This window comes from Nuphar pumila, chromosome 13 (assembly GCF_984573655.1).
Source record: "Nuphar pumila chromosome 13, dmNupPumi1.hap1.1, whole genome shotgun sequence".
Lineage (NCBI taxonomy): Eukaryota > Viridiplantae > Streptophyta > Magnoliopsida > Nymphaeales > Nymphaeaceae > Nuphar > Nuphar pumila.
Genome location: NC_143261.1, coordinates 84,061,181 through 84,074,506, shown reverse-complemented (window position 1 = coordinate 84,074,506; position 13,326 = coordinate 84,061,181). Strand labels below are relative to the sequence as shown.

The 13,326-nt window shown below is 37.1% G+C and overlaps 1 protein-coding gene across 1 annotated transcript; it reads left to right on the top strand.

Moving 5' to 3' along the window:
• Positions 1-755: 755 nt before the first annotated feature.
• LOC149818933 (calmodulin-binding receptor-like cytoplasmic kinase 2) lies at positions 756-10,777 on the top strand. Its single transcript, XM_089984505.1, has 6 exons — positions 756-1,213; positions 4,553-4,785; positions 4,882-5,050; positions 5,320-5,409; positions 8,659-8,957; positions 10,151-10,777. The coding sequence occupies exons 1-6, from the start codon at positions 1,012-1,014 to the stop codon at positions 10,454-10,456; spliced, it is 1,299 nt and encodes a 432-aa protein (XP_089840631.1). The 5' UTR covers positions 756-1,011; the 3' UTR covers positions 10,457-10,777.
• The last annotated feature ends 2,549 nt before the right edge of the window (positions 10,778-13,326 follow it).

The following is a 13,326-nucleotide window of genomic DNA, read 5'->3' as shown; positions in this document are numbered from 1 at the left end:
CTTGATTGTCACCTCATTCGTGAAAAACTTCAAGCTAGTGTCATTAGCACTACTTATATTCCTTCTTGTTATCAACCTGCCGATCTCCTGACTAAAGCATTGAGACATGACCAGTTTCAGTTCTTAGCATCAAAGTTGGGCATTATGGATCTCCATGCTTCAACTTGAGGAGTAATACACAATGCATATCCATTGACGATATCGTTGTAACCAACAATATCATTATTTATTAATGACGATAAGGCATAGACGATAAACCTTATTGTTTTCTTTCTCACCAACGATAAGCTTTATCGTTTTTCCTTTTTGTTTTTTTGTAAAACCTATAAAATCCCTTGTGAAGGGTCAATACACTCATCGATTTTTCACTTTGTGTGCTTCATATATATTAATTTTTTTGGTATTTCTCTTTTCTCATGAATGCTAAAACAGTAATATTACTTTTAAAATGTAGTGATTTGTTGGCCCCGAAGGGTTTGGCATAGTGGGATGAGGCTTAGCCCACAAAGTTTTACTTTGCCAGGAAGGCAGAGCCAGCGCGGCGGTCTGGGTGTAAATAAAAAAAAAAAATCTTCTGTCTCACAGCGGGGGTCCCACGCCAGGTTTGATCGGTTGGCACATACGTAATTAACGAAACAGTATGAGGATGATATCGTGAATTCGGATTTCAAATATGACAGAGACAGAAGGGGGACTCGTTCCACCAGCTGACTTGAATCGTCAACCACCTCTCTCTCTCTCTCTCTCTCTCTCTCTGTGGATTGTGAACCAAAAATTTCTAAGAAAACAGAAGGAAGAGGAAGAAGAAGAGGAAGAAATAAGAAGGGGAGGAAGAAGAAGAGGAAGAAACCTTACTTCTTCCTTCGGGCAGTTGCAGAGCAACGTTTCTCTCGGTGAGGAAAGGAGAGGAGGAAGCAAAAGAAAGAAACCTGTTCTTCCTTTCGTCACGAAATTTTGATAAACGTTTTCTTCGGAAATGAAAAAGACGAAAAAATAGAGACGCAGAGCCCGATGAGGAACACGTCCGTCGCTTCGTCTCGCGGGTATTGGAGTTGGGGTTCCGGCAGGCGGGGGTCATCGGAGATCTTGGAGTTATCGCAGAGATCCTTCGCTACGGTGTCCTCCGCGGAAAGCCGGGGGTCCCTATGGAATCCCTTTGGATGCTTCCGGAGAAGCGGATCGTCCGTCGATGAAGATACGGATGAGCCTTCCAGTAAGAGACTTCTCCCTTCTTCCTTTTCCTCTTTTCTCCGGGCTTTTTAATAAAAATTGGAACAATTACCGAAAGATCTCTCTTGAATTTTCGTGTTTGCAAAAGATTGCCTCGGAATCGTTGCTTTTGATTCCGGAGAGTTGTAAGAAGAGCGTCATACAGGAAGGATTCTCTTCAAAAAGTGAAACTTGTGTGCAAAATCCGTTATCATCGGGCGATTTTGAGTTGTGTGTGTGTGTGCGTGTGTGTTTTGAGTAGTCTTCTACTGATTCATTCAAGAAATAGAGATTTGAAAAGTTAAATCGATGACTTGAAGAGTGATTTCATGCTCACATGCGAAGAACTTGATGGCTGTCTTCACAGTTGTTCGTTATGGATGCTGTGGATGTAGTTGCTGAAGTGTTTTGAATTTTTCGTTTGCTAATTTATGGTTCTCATATTCTGCTTTTTAATTTGTTAGCAATCAACTTGAGAAATGGATAGTTGGAAGACGAAACAAGGATGAAAAAAATTGATATGTAATTTATCATGCTTTAGACCCTGTAAATTTTGCATGAAATGATCCAACAGACACGTAATTATGCAACGCTTTGTTTGTACTGAAATCTTCATAAGTACAGTTTGCGATTATGCATGCAACGTTAAGATGTCCTATATCGTACTTTTATGTGCTTTCTATCTCGCTTTTTGCTTTTCTTCACGATTGGTGATTTGTTACAGAAGCACAGTGATGTTGCTGCCTGTAGCTCATGCAGTTGCTTCCCTTTTAGTGTCATAGGGTGCAGTTTGATGATGGTTCCATGCTGTAAGAATATAACCACGAAATACAGTTTGAAATTATTAGATGGAGATGACGAAAGTGTGTTGTTTCTATTGTTATGGTCTCCTTGAGCTGTTCATTTTCTTAACCCTTTAAGCATCATCAGCCTCTTTGAAAAAATTAAATCCATAATGCAAATGTGGTAAATACTGCAGCCTATGAGGACACTGTGAATTTAACGATAACATGTACTATTTGACTTTGTCTCTTTTTTCCCTTTTTTTTTACCGTTCATTTCTTTCACCTAAAGGCTTTGTAGATATGAATTCATCAAGCCAAGGGCTTGTCTTCACTAGATTGTGTTCTCTAGTATTCTTTTTAGATAAGAATGACTGACACTAGTCAACTAAGTAATAATTCATCTCTTGGTTGTACTTCGGACACTTGATTTTCTCAATAGGTTATGTCAAGTGCCTGAAAAGCGACGAAAAAGTTCAGGAACCACATTTACTTGGAAGTCTGTTTCTCCATTACTAAATGGAAAATTCAGAGCTTCAATGTTCATGTGATCTCCTGATCACATCAAAAAGGATTTTATGTTTAGTCATGAATTGTTCTTGGATTATCTATATTTCATGAGCACTGCAACAATCTGGATCTTAAGAATTATCGTTGGCAGTTTATGATCCATGGAAGGTTAACATCGTTCATCTTATATCTACTTCTGATCTTAGTGGCAACTGCATTTACTTCCTTTTCTCGTAAATTGAGATAGAAAAGCAGAGCATTTTATTGAGAATAAAAAATTGTTAGAATATATACTGGAAACTATATGCCTCAAGTTTTGTCTTGCAAAAATATATCTTACCATTCATGAACCTGGTTCATGATTATTGTGTTTTCGCTGCTTGAACTAATTTCTGATTGAGCATTCGTGATTTGGTAGACACAGTGAGTTTGATTCAGTTTTTCCTTCAACCATAAAATTTTGTCTATGATCTCATAAAATATTACTTTAATTTGTTTTTCATTCTTGTTCAATGATGTCCATATTCATCCATGTTTTCCAAAATGTTCTACTCCAACTGTGTCTGCTAAACAGAAAATGATATCAGAAGGAAAAACAATAAATTTAATCAATTATATCTTCTCCAATTCAATTTGCAACAGTGACGGGCTATGAATAAAGTTTATGTTGAGACTGTCTGCAGCATCAGTCAATAACAATGTTGTTAAAAATGCACCACAAGGCACAAAAGGCATGCCTCACCCCAAGGTGAGGCTCTTTGTGCCTTGAGGCACAAGTAAATTTGCATAAAAGCCTTAAGACGCACGCCTCATAGGTTATGAGGTGTATGCCTTAGGGCAAGGTGCGCCTCAGTGTGAGGCACATGCCTCATTAAATCGAGTCATTTGACCATTATTTGGGGTTGAGCCCGACCCTAATTAGGGTCAGGCCTCTCACTCTCCCTCCCTCTCTCTCGCGTCTCGTCTCTAAGAAGAAGAAGAAACAAAAGAAGAACCACAAGAAGAACCACAAGAAGAACCACAAGAAGAACCACAAGAAGAAGAAGAAGCTCATGGTAGGTATCGTTTGCCTCTCTCTCTCTTCTTCTTCTTCTCCCCCATGCTTCCTCCCCTCTGCTCTATGCTTCCCCCTTCTTCTCGTCCCCTCTTCATTTTTCTCTTCTCCTTCTTCCCTCACAGATTTCTTCCTCTTCTCTCCTGTTCTTCCTCCCCTATTCTTGCCTGTTCTTCTTTTTCTCCCTTGTTCTTCCTCCCTTCCACTCGCCTCCTCCCTCTTCATTTGATTGTTATTTGTATGTTTTTATTTTTTTGAATTTTTATTTTTCTATGAAAGCATGCATAGTTAATTTTGTTGATTAATTTTTTCTGTAAAAGCCCGAAAGTATGTTGATTTTGTTGATATATGCATAGTTATTGTGCTTCTGTGATTTTTTCTATGAAAGGCTGAATTCATATTTTGTTGATTATACTGATATGTTATGAGTAATTGAATATGTATGTATATACAGTTATATATATGTAATTATGTATATTCTGCAATATAATCTGAATTTTTATTTTTCAGTGAAAGCATGCATAGTTAATTTTGTTGATTATTGAATGTTCATATTTTATTTCTTAGATGCTTACATAGATCAAGTTGTTGCATTAATGTTACTTTTACATGTTAATCTCATATTTTTTGATATTTATTTGCGATTTTTTATTTCTTATCAGTTGTTGTTTCATCAATAAAGCATTTTATTTATTTATTTGTAGATATTTTAAAAGAATTTAAAAAAAAAAAATTGGGGCTTACGCTTTACGCCTCACTTCAGTTTTGGTGGAGCGCTACGCTACGCCTCAACGCTTTTCACAACATTGGTCAGTAATGACACTTTCTTTTTGAAAGTGAAATAACATTTACTAATTGTAGGTATATACTATATACGATGTTTAAGGAAAATTAAAGTATTCCACGATGAATTGTGTTACTTTTATTATTCCTTTTCTTTATGAAGTTTTTAGGTGACATCTGTCAGTTGCATTAATTTAGGTCATCTTACTTGCAGTGGCAACAAATAATAAGGGGAGGGGCTGTTCTGCATCGACTAAGAGTATCTACTCTCAGTCTTGCAATTCTACACAGACAGCACCTGGAGGTATGAAATTCACAATGAGTGATATCTATAAAGCTACCAGAAACTTCTCTCCCTCTTGCAAGATTGGGCAAGGTGGTTTTGGCATTGTTTACAAAGGCAAGCTTGGCGATGGCACTGTGGTTGCTATCAAGCGCGCAAAGAAGGTGGGAAATGTGATTCTGACCTTTTAGTATCTTTGTTTTCTTTGGTTGGAAACTCCAATGAAAGAGAGTTATGACTGGATGTCATTGTATTAGCAGGCAGTTTATGATAATCATTTGAGTGTAGAGTTCCAGAATGAGATCAAGACTCTGGCCAGAGTGGAACATTTGAATTTGGTCAGATTTCTGGGTTATTTGGAGCAAGGTAATGAACGGATTATTGTTGTTGAGCATGTCCCAAATGGAACCCTCAGAGATCATTTAGATGGTAAGCTCCTTACCGACTTTGTTGTCCTCAGTTACCTGAATAAATCTTGCCTTTTACAGTTTTACATATAGTGATTAGTGACTTGGAATTTCTTTAGCTATCACAAAGTATTTGTTTAGCTGCCCAAAATACATTTTGGTGATCGAGTGACTATGATAAATAACATTATACTCTTAATTGTAAACAAATAAATATATGTTTGTAGTGATATTAGCAGGTTTTATGGGCTTTATCAGACCATATTGTTGATGCCTTTTTGATTAATGCAGGATTGAACGGACAGACTCTTGACCTTTCTGCACGACTAGATATTGCGATTGATGTAGCCCACGCAGTAACATATCTTCATATGTATGCCGGTGAGGTCTTGAAATCTTTTTCTCCTTTTACCACTCCTCATTTTTCCTGTTCTTTCTTTCTTTTTTTCTCTTTTGTTTTTCTATGCATGCTGGATTAAGCAAAACTCCTACAAGTATGTTGGTGAAATGCATGTGGCAGTGGGGCTAAAATGAAACTTCCTTAGCACTGCTGACATGTAAGATAATTTACCTAAATATCATGAGCCCTTTCTAGGAAACTGGACCTCATATCAGTATTCCATTATGCACCCATTTTAGTCCTCATTTCTTTTTTAGCAATAAAGGTCATAAAAAGGAAAGATGAAAGATTCCAAAGATTACACAGTTCTCCAATGTGGCCCATGCATAGTACAAAACCAGGCTCAGTAGCCACTGTTGTGGCTTAGATTTGCCAAATCATCAATTGGGTACCAGTTGTTATTTTCATTTATTTTGGGTTGTATTTTGTAATTTTTCTAATACTTAAGGATTGGAATTTCCTTTTGAAGAAGCTTGTCAATATGCTTCCTAGGTAGACCTGGATCTCAAATTTGGATGTTTCGCCACTTTAACAAGACTAAAGGCTAAACACCTATGCTAGATCAATCTGTGGTTTAGAGAAGTTACAGCTAATGCAGCTATTTAGCCCTCTGGGCCTCTGTCTAGGAAAAATATGACAAATGCTTGTGTCATTAGTTAGAAAGGTTATTCGTCTCACAGAAACGAATAAAATATGCATGAATTGTTCTAGTTTGCAATCTTTCTTCTAGGTGGTACTGCATGACATGGTTTTCAAATGAGGGAATTAATATTTGATGGATGCATAGCTGAAAGTCTGAAACAACACCTCGCCATGGAAGAAGCCCTTATAGAATCATCCATTTGTTGTGAAATTACAATTATCTTATATTTCAGTGAGTTGAACCTAAAATTGTCAGACTGGGAAATGTAATCAAGATGTGATGTAGGAAGAAGTGCAAAGCAAGGCATTTCAATTTCTCTAAGTAAGAAATGAAAAGCAAAATGAGAAGTAAATCTGAAGTGAAATGGGAACCAAAATAGAAGTGAGATGAGAATCAAATTAGAGCTGATTGTGCTGTATTTCTTTAACTAATAAAACATATGATTAAACGTCATACATGTGCTATTTTAATGTAAACATCTAATGCATAAACCAATAATAGGTGATAAATCTTCACACAACAACCAATATTGTGTAAAGATTCACATTTCATATGATTAATGACATAATGATTGTTTTTAATTCAAAGATAGAGATAATGAAATAAATATAATTCCATTGATAACTACAAAAAGATTTAATAAAGTTTCAGTTTTTTTTAAAGGAAAAGAAGGGGCAGCTTTCATAATTGCACTTTCCATGTCTGAGAATTTTGGTTCTTGCTTCACAAAAGAACCTCGATTTCCCAGATACTTCAGAAGCAATCCACTTTCTGCTTCTACTAAAACATGCTTTTTCTGAAGCTCACTTTCCTGTCTACCTGGTTGAACCATACGGGACAATGGATAAGCAAATGATTTTTATTCAGCTTAACATATGAGAAATAGCACTGGCCATCATGATGAGAATTAACTAGCCGGCAGCCTCTGGGGATCTCACAAATAGGAAAAATAGTCACCAATCTCTTTCTTGGTAATTTCTTGGCTGGGTTTGTCTCTCAGAAAAATCTTAGATGTTTTCAAAAAAATAAAGAATAAAAAAGATGCGGAAGTATAGGTTTTAGCAGTATTCTTCTTATGGAAACATAAAAAACTAGTTCAAAAAGTTTTTAAGATAAAAAAATACTTAAAACAAAGAAAACAAGAAAAAACTTTGAAACATCATATTTTATCGTGATATTTTTGTTTTCAATGGCATTTTGAAAATATCATAATATTTTGGAGTTTTTATTGGCTACTTAAAAAAATGGATAATATCATGATATTTTCAAAATATCTGTGATGTTGGTGGCTGTGACGAAAAACATGTAAAGTACTCGACAGAGAAGCCACGTGTAGGGTCCAGTAATGTTGAGAAGCAACCTTGAACTTCAGCATATCAATTTTTATAATTCAATATTTTAAAATAGAAACACTGAAGGATGGCTTTGGAGACCAACACATAGTATCTCCTCTCTATTTCCATTACATGCCTGTCTGTAACTCTGCTCTACCATGCAAGTGCACTACTTGGCCTACAAACAACAAGGCATCAGTATGGCGTGTTTAAGCAAAGGGATCAAAATGTAAAACAGTGAATTTCAAACTTGAGGAAAGGATGGAAGAGTGTTTGGAGCACTTTAAAACCTTTTTTTGAAGTGAACATGCAAGTGCACTACTTGTCCTACAAACAAAAAGGCATCAGTATGATGTGTTTAAGCAAAGGGATCAAAATGTAAAACAGTGAATTTCAAACTTGAGGGAAGAATGGAAGACTGCTTGGAGTGCTTCAAAACCTTTTTTTTCCTCTTAGCACACTGAGAGGGAATGATTTAGACAATGACTGATGACCTGACATTATGGATGCTTGATGTTGCTTGAAATGCCTTGTAGCTTCCAAGAAGAAGAAGACATTGCTACTTGTCCTGTTATCTTCACATTCACGAGAATTGGTCCGAGTCTCTGTGGTATATTAGTGGGAGGTCGACTTCCAGATAGAGAATGCCTTATGAGCAGGACATTTTCTGCAGGGTTGAGCCAAGAGCAATGCCCCTTGGCTTTATCATCTAAACAGGCGAAAGTGATAGGTGATGGCTGGGAAGGTGAAACATGAATATTCAAGGATTTCAAAGTGTAGGTGAACACTAATTGTATAAGACACAGGAGAAGTTGCAGAGATACTTGAGATATGCAAGGACTTGACCCTGAGGAAGAAAAAATTATTAGGAAGAATGAAAGAACCATATGGTATGAAGTGTACCCCGATAACTTATACTGAGGTTACTTGTGCAATGATAACTGTGCATCTCTTCTGTGATGCATCATATGTTATTAGCAGCTGACTAATATGTTAGGCTCTTCCTCCAGCATTTTACTGGCACACACACACACACACACACACACACACACATATATATATATATATATATATATGGAGAGAGAGAGAGAGAGATCCTTAACATTGCTTCACATTAGACAATCAGAACAAAAAAAGTGTCCTTTGTGGAAAGCCTTTTACATTTATTTCCCTAATTTCAGCACCAAATATATTGAATGTGCTGTTGCATATATACATCCTAATATTTTTTCTCTGGGTTATTTCTGATGCAGACCATCCTATCATACACAGAGATATAAAATCATCCAACATTCTTATCACAGAAAACCTTCGAGCCAAGGTTGCTGATTTTGGCTTTGCTCGATTGGGTGCAACTGATGTGAATGCTACCCATGTATCCACTCAAGTAAAGGGAACTGCAGGTTACCTTGATCCAGAGTATCTTAGAACATATCAACTAACAGAGAAGAGCGATGTATATTCTTTCGGTGTGTTGTTGGTTGAACTTGTAACAGGAAGACGCCCCATTGAATCCAAAAGGGAGCCAAAAGAAAGGATAACAGCACGATGGGTAATCTTTTACTAATCTATTGTTACTTTCTTTTTTTATCACATTTCTTTTATCTTTATACTGAGGCTCAAATTATCTACCAAGAAGGTTCTTGATATTAGTTATCACCTATCTATGAAAAATAGATACAATTATACTGCCGATCACTGTCGTGCTAGCTGTTGGTCTCTCAAGAAGTTTTGAACTGGTCAGGCATCTACAATACAAGCTTTTCTTGCAGAAATTGCAAAATTTACTAAAGCCAAGTGACTAGTCACTCTTCTTTCTTGATTAGGGATTTGGATCAACCTTTTCAGAAAGTGGCATTAAATATTCAAGTAGTGTTTGTTTTTCTCTTCTGTAATCTCATTTGTCTTGCTATGCCTCAATGACGCCTTGTCATTTTGGCCTCTTTCTTTTTAATGAATACTTCTCTTCCAGCCCCCCCCCCGCCAAAAAAAAAAATTCAAGTAGTGTTGCTACACGTGCGTAATATCTTAAATACAATGTTGCTAACTGTAGAAAACATAATTTCAAATAGAGAGAGGCTTAAAAGAATAATTACAACTAAGCCCATTATGAAAACATAATTTCAAATAGCATCTAATATGAAAAAAACTTCACTTAAAACCACCTATTCTCAACACTAACAAATTGTCCTTATTTGATTGCTTGTGGGAGTTTACATAATTCAGTAAGGGTGTGTTTGAGTCCCCCAGTTCCGAGAATTTGAGATTCAGTGTATCTATGGCCTCCCACCCACCCAGGCCGGAAAGATGTTTTAATTCTCTTCAAAAATGAAATGAGGATCTGAGATACAGCGTTTTTTATTACCTCGGATTTGAGCATGGACCCCACACCATATTCAAACACACGTCTCACCCTAAGATTGAGGTGCTTTTGAGAGTTTTGAGCTGCAGCATTCTATTCTCTTTACATGCCTTCTAGTTCACTAACATATCTCGATTGTTCCTCTCTAATCACCTATCATTTGACTTCATCTATGAACCATGAAGCATTGTATTGAATCAGCAACATGCATTTTTAAAATGCAGGAAGAATGAATCATTGGTTTCCCACTCAATATTGAAAGAATTTATTTCCTTTTCCCTTTTGTTCTATCCAAACAATACAGTTTGTTTGTCATGATGTGATACGATTTCCAGACACCCTCCTTTTGTGGTATGGACTGAGTTTGGTTTGGTCAAATGCAGGCAATGAAGAAATTCATAGAAGGTGATGCAAGCATGACACTGGATCCGAGATTGCAGCGCAATGCCGCAACCAGCATGGCCTTGGAGAAGATTCTAGAGTTGGCTCTCGAATGCTTGGCACCTTCAAGACATTGTAGACCCAGCATGAGGAGGTGTGGGGAGATTTTATGGAGCATACGCAAAGATTATAGAGAATCTTCTGCAAATCCCACCTCTGCACTTGCTGAGCCACCAGTAGGCTTGAGTTCTGAAGAAATTCAGTCAGTGATCCTGGACGATCCCCAAAAGAAAACACAAGCAGCTTAGCAGCATATGAGGATGAAGCTTGGAGCTCTGAAATCCAATCAGCTAAATAACTCTGAAGATTGTGAATATGAACAAAAAAAAATCAAAGTTGACTGTTGAAGTTCGCACATGGACAAACATTCTCATTGTGCATTTGTTTGATGATGGGTATTTAGAGAAAACTGCAAAGGTATGATTATATGGAGATGCCGAATTTGCTAAATTTAGGGAAATTTATGGGTAGCTTTCTTTGGAGTCAGAGAGGTATTGTTTGTATTTCTTCCCCTTTTTATTGGTTGTATTATGTTAAGATAATGTTGACTCCAGTTGGTCGTGTGTAAATTTCTCCTATCTCTGTCCATTTTTCTTTCTATTTTCTAGTCTCTTTTCTGTTTACTGGAATTTGGTTGCAACTTCCGCGATTGCAATGGTCAGTGAGTCATGAAATTGAACCTAGGAGAGGTGCTAAAATAGCAGACCTATGGATGCAATAGATGAAAATAAAATAGATAGATCTCAAAACAGTCATTGACAAAACAAGATGGAAAACTGTCAGATCTTATGCTTGAACTTTGGCATTTGAATGCTTTTTTTTTAGAAAGATAAGTTGGGATATGGCGCCGTGGAGAGAAAGTACCTATCTCACAAGTCCAAACTTATCTCGCTTTTCTGGATAAGCGGGTGCATCCAAACTCCCCTTGGGAGCTCTCTGGATTCACTCCTGCACAAAAACCGTCAACTTGGGATTCTGCATGCATGCTCCATAACGAGATCTCTTTCAAAAGGATATCCCAGATGTTGTACGACTCAACATAATAAGATGGAACTTTTGGGTTCTATGATTTATGATGAACGCTGGTACAATACTAAAAAGATAGAATAATTTAAAAAATATCACTTATTTTTTTAAATATCATGTCTTTTGTTTACTCAAAAAATCCTCTCCAGGTACAAAGATCTAGTCGTGCTGGCTCAGCTTGCCGCACTATGGACTCTGTCCATATCATGGCTTACCCCTCTCGACCCCAAGGAGTCACCAAGCTTAGGCTTGACGCCCCATCCCACTACGCCAAACCCCTTGGGTCTTAATTAAATATCACGTCTTTAACATGATATTAATGCAATGAAAACTTTTTGCAGTGTCTTTTATGTTATCTATGTTATTTTATATAATTAATGACTAAATTTTCCCAAGATTTTCTCGAGAAAAACCAAAATTTCATGGGATTTTTCCACACTGATATTTCCTCGACAATGAGTTGCAACATCGGCTGAAACCTACGCCAAGGTCTACTAGCAGCATACGTACTGTCAGTTTCAAGCCCTCATGGTGCTGGAATTGAAGTGGTAAAGGATAAGCATCATGCTGTCAAATCCCACCTCTCCTTTCAGGTTCATTGCGAAATTCAAGTCTGGACGATAGAGTCACGCGATCGACGCAACTGAGCATGTGCACGTATATGCATCTATCTCCACACAACACAAATGGGTGAATACTTGTAGGCAGGCAATAAAGTGAAGGTTCTGACCGGGGCAATCCCAGTGACGCAGACAAAGTAGCAATATTTCAATGCTTTATACGGTGAAACTATAATCATAACATTGGCAGTCTCAATCAGAACTCACTTCAGAAGCTAGAACTAGAGCCCCTTCCACAAATAACCTTTCCTCGTCGAACATGGTAGAAGTGAAGATACTGTGTTTCTGTTCAGTTGTTCGCTAGGAAAACATTAATAAGCACAAAAAAAAAAAAAAGTAAAAAAAGAAGAGTGGTTGTCAGGCAACTTCTCGAGGAACTGTTATAAGATTATGGAAAATCAATTCCTGCAATATCATTACAATGAAATACATGTAAAAAAGAAAACTATACACAGGAAACTATGTATTGGACAGATCCTAATTGCAATTACAATTAGAAGGGAGGATATTTTATTACACATGTCAAAACCTCAGGCTTCCGTCTTTCTTCTTTCAACTCTTTGAATGGTTGCATTTTGAGACACCAATTGTAGTTACGTTCTTGGTTATCCTCATTGCCGGCAGGCCTTGCACTATTATTTACAGTTGAGCAGAGGAAAAAGAAGGATGACGTATAAATGGTAATGTGCCAGAGACTGCAAAAAAAAGACAAGTTAAAACTGCAGTTGAGATCACGAGAATGAATGATAAGGTGTTTGCTATGGAAAAAAAATGATAAGGTGTCTCTTCATGTGAAAACTAATAGAAAAGGATACAGAAAAGGGGACATACCTATGAAAAAATCCAGTAGCTTTGACTGGTTTCCAATTTCCAGCACAATGCCGCCATGGACAATAGGAAGAATCCTATAAACAGAAAATGCCATGGGATCCGTCTCCTTAATGTTCCAATCACACCAAATAACCATCACTTTAGATTTCCCCATCTGCATCAAATATAAGCCTTAAGTTTCAGTGGGCTACAATGCTTATGAAGTGTTGGTTAAACTCCAAAAAAATAAAGTATGGGGATGTAATAGATTCTATCAAGAGCCAAGATCGACATCCAAATAACTTCATTTCTGTTCACGACCACACGATGTTGGACAAGGTTTATCACTGCTCTTAAAGCAAGTTGTGAACTTTCTTGATAAGCAAAAGTTTAATAACCAAACTGCCATGGGATATACCTAAACTGTGGACTCACATATTTTCGGGGTCATTTCCCTCGAAATATAGCCATTTCCACCCAGCAGAGCACCCCTAATCAATTGTCTGGCTTCGTCAATCTGCTCAGATTAAGCCTTGTTCCATTCTTTCTGATTTAAATAGTACTCACTCGTGTGTAGCTGTGAAAGAAGTATCGTCTAGAAATGAAAGTAACAGGACCTTGACATAAATGTTTTTATGTCTCAGCTGACAAACTATTTTTTT

What these genes read in the sequence shown, in the direction of transcription:
- LOC149818933 (XM_089984505.1), top strand. Translation starts at nt 1,012, where the DNA reads ATGAGGAACACGTCCGTCGCTTCGTCTCGCGGGTATTGGAGTTGGGGT. An exon ending in CTATCAAGCGCGCAAAGAAG is followed by an intron (nt 4,786 to 4,881) that starts GTGGGAAATGTG and finishes TTGTATTAGCAG; the next exon opens with GCAGTTTATGATAATCATTT. An exon ending in ATATCTTCATATGTATGCCG is followed by an intron (nt 5,410 to 8,658) that starts GTGAGGTCTTGA and finishes TTTCTGATGCAG; the next exon opens with ACCATCCTATCATACACAGA.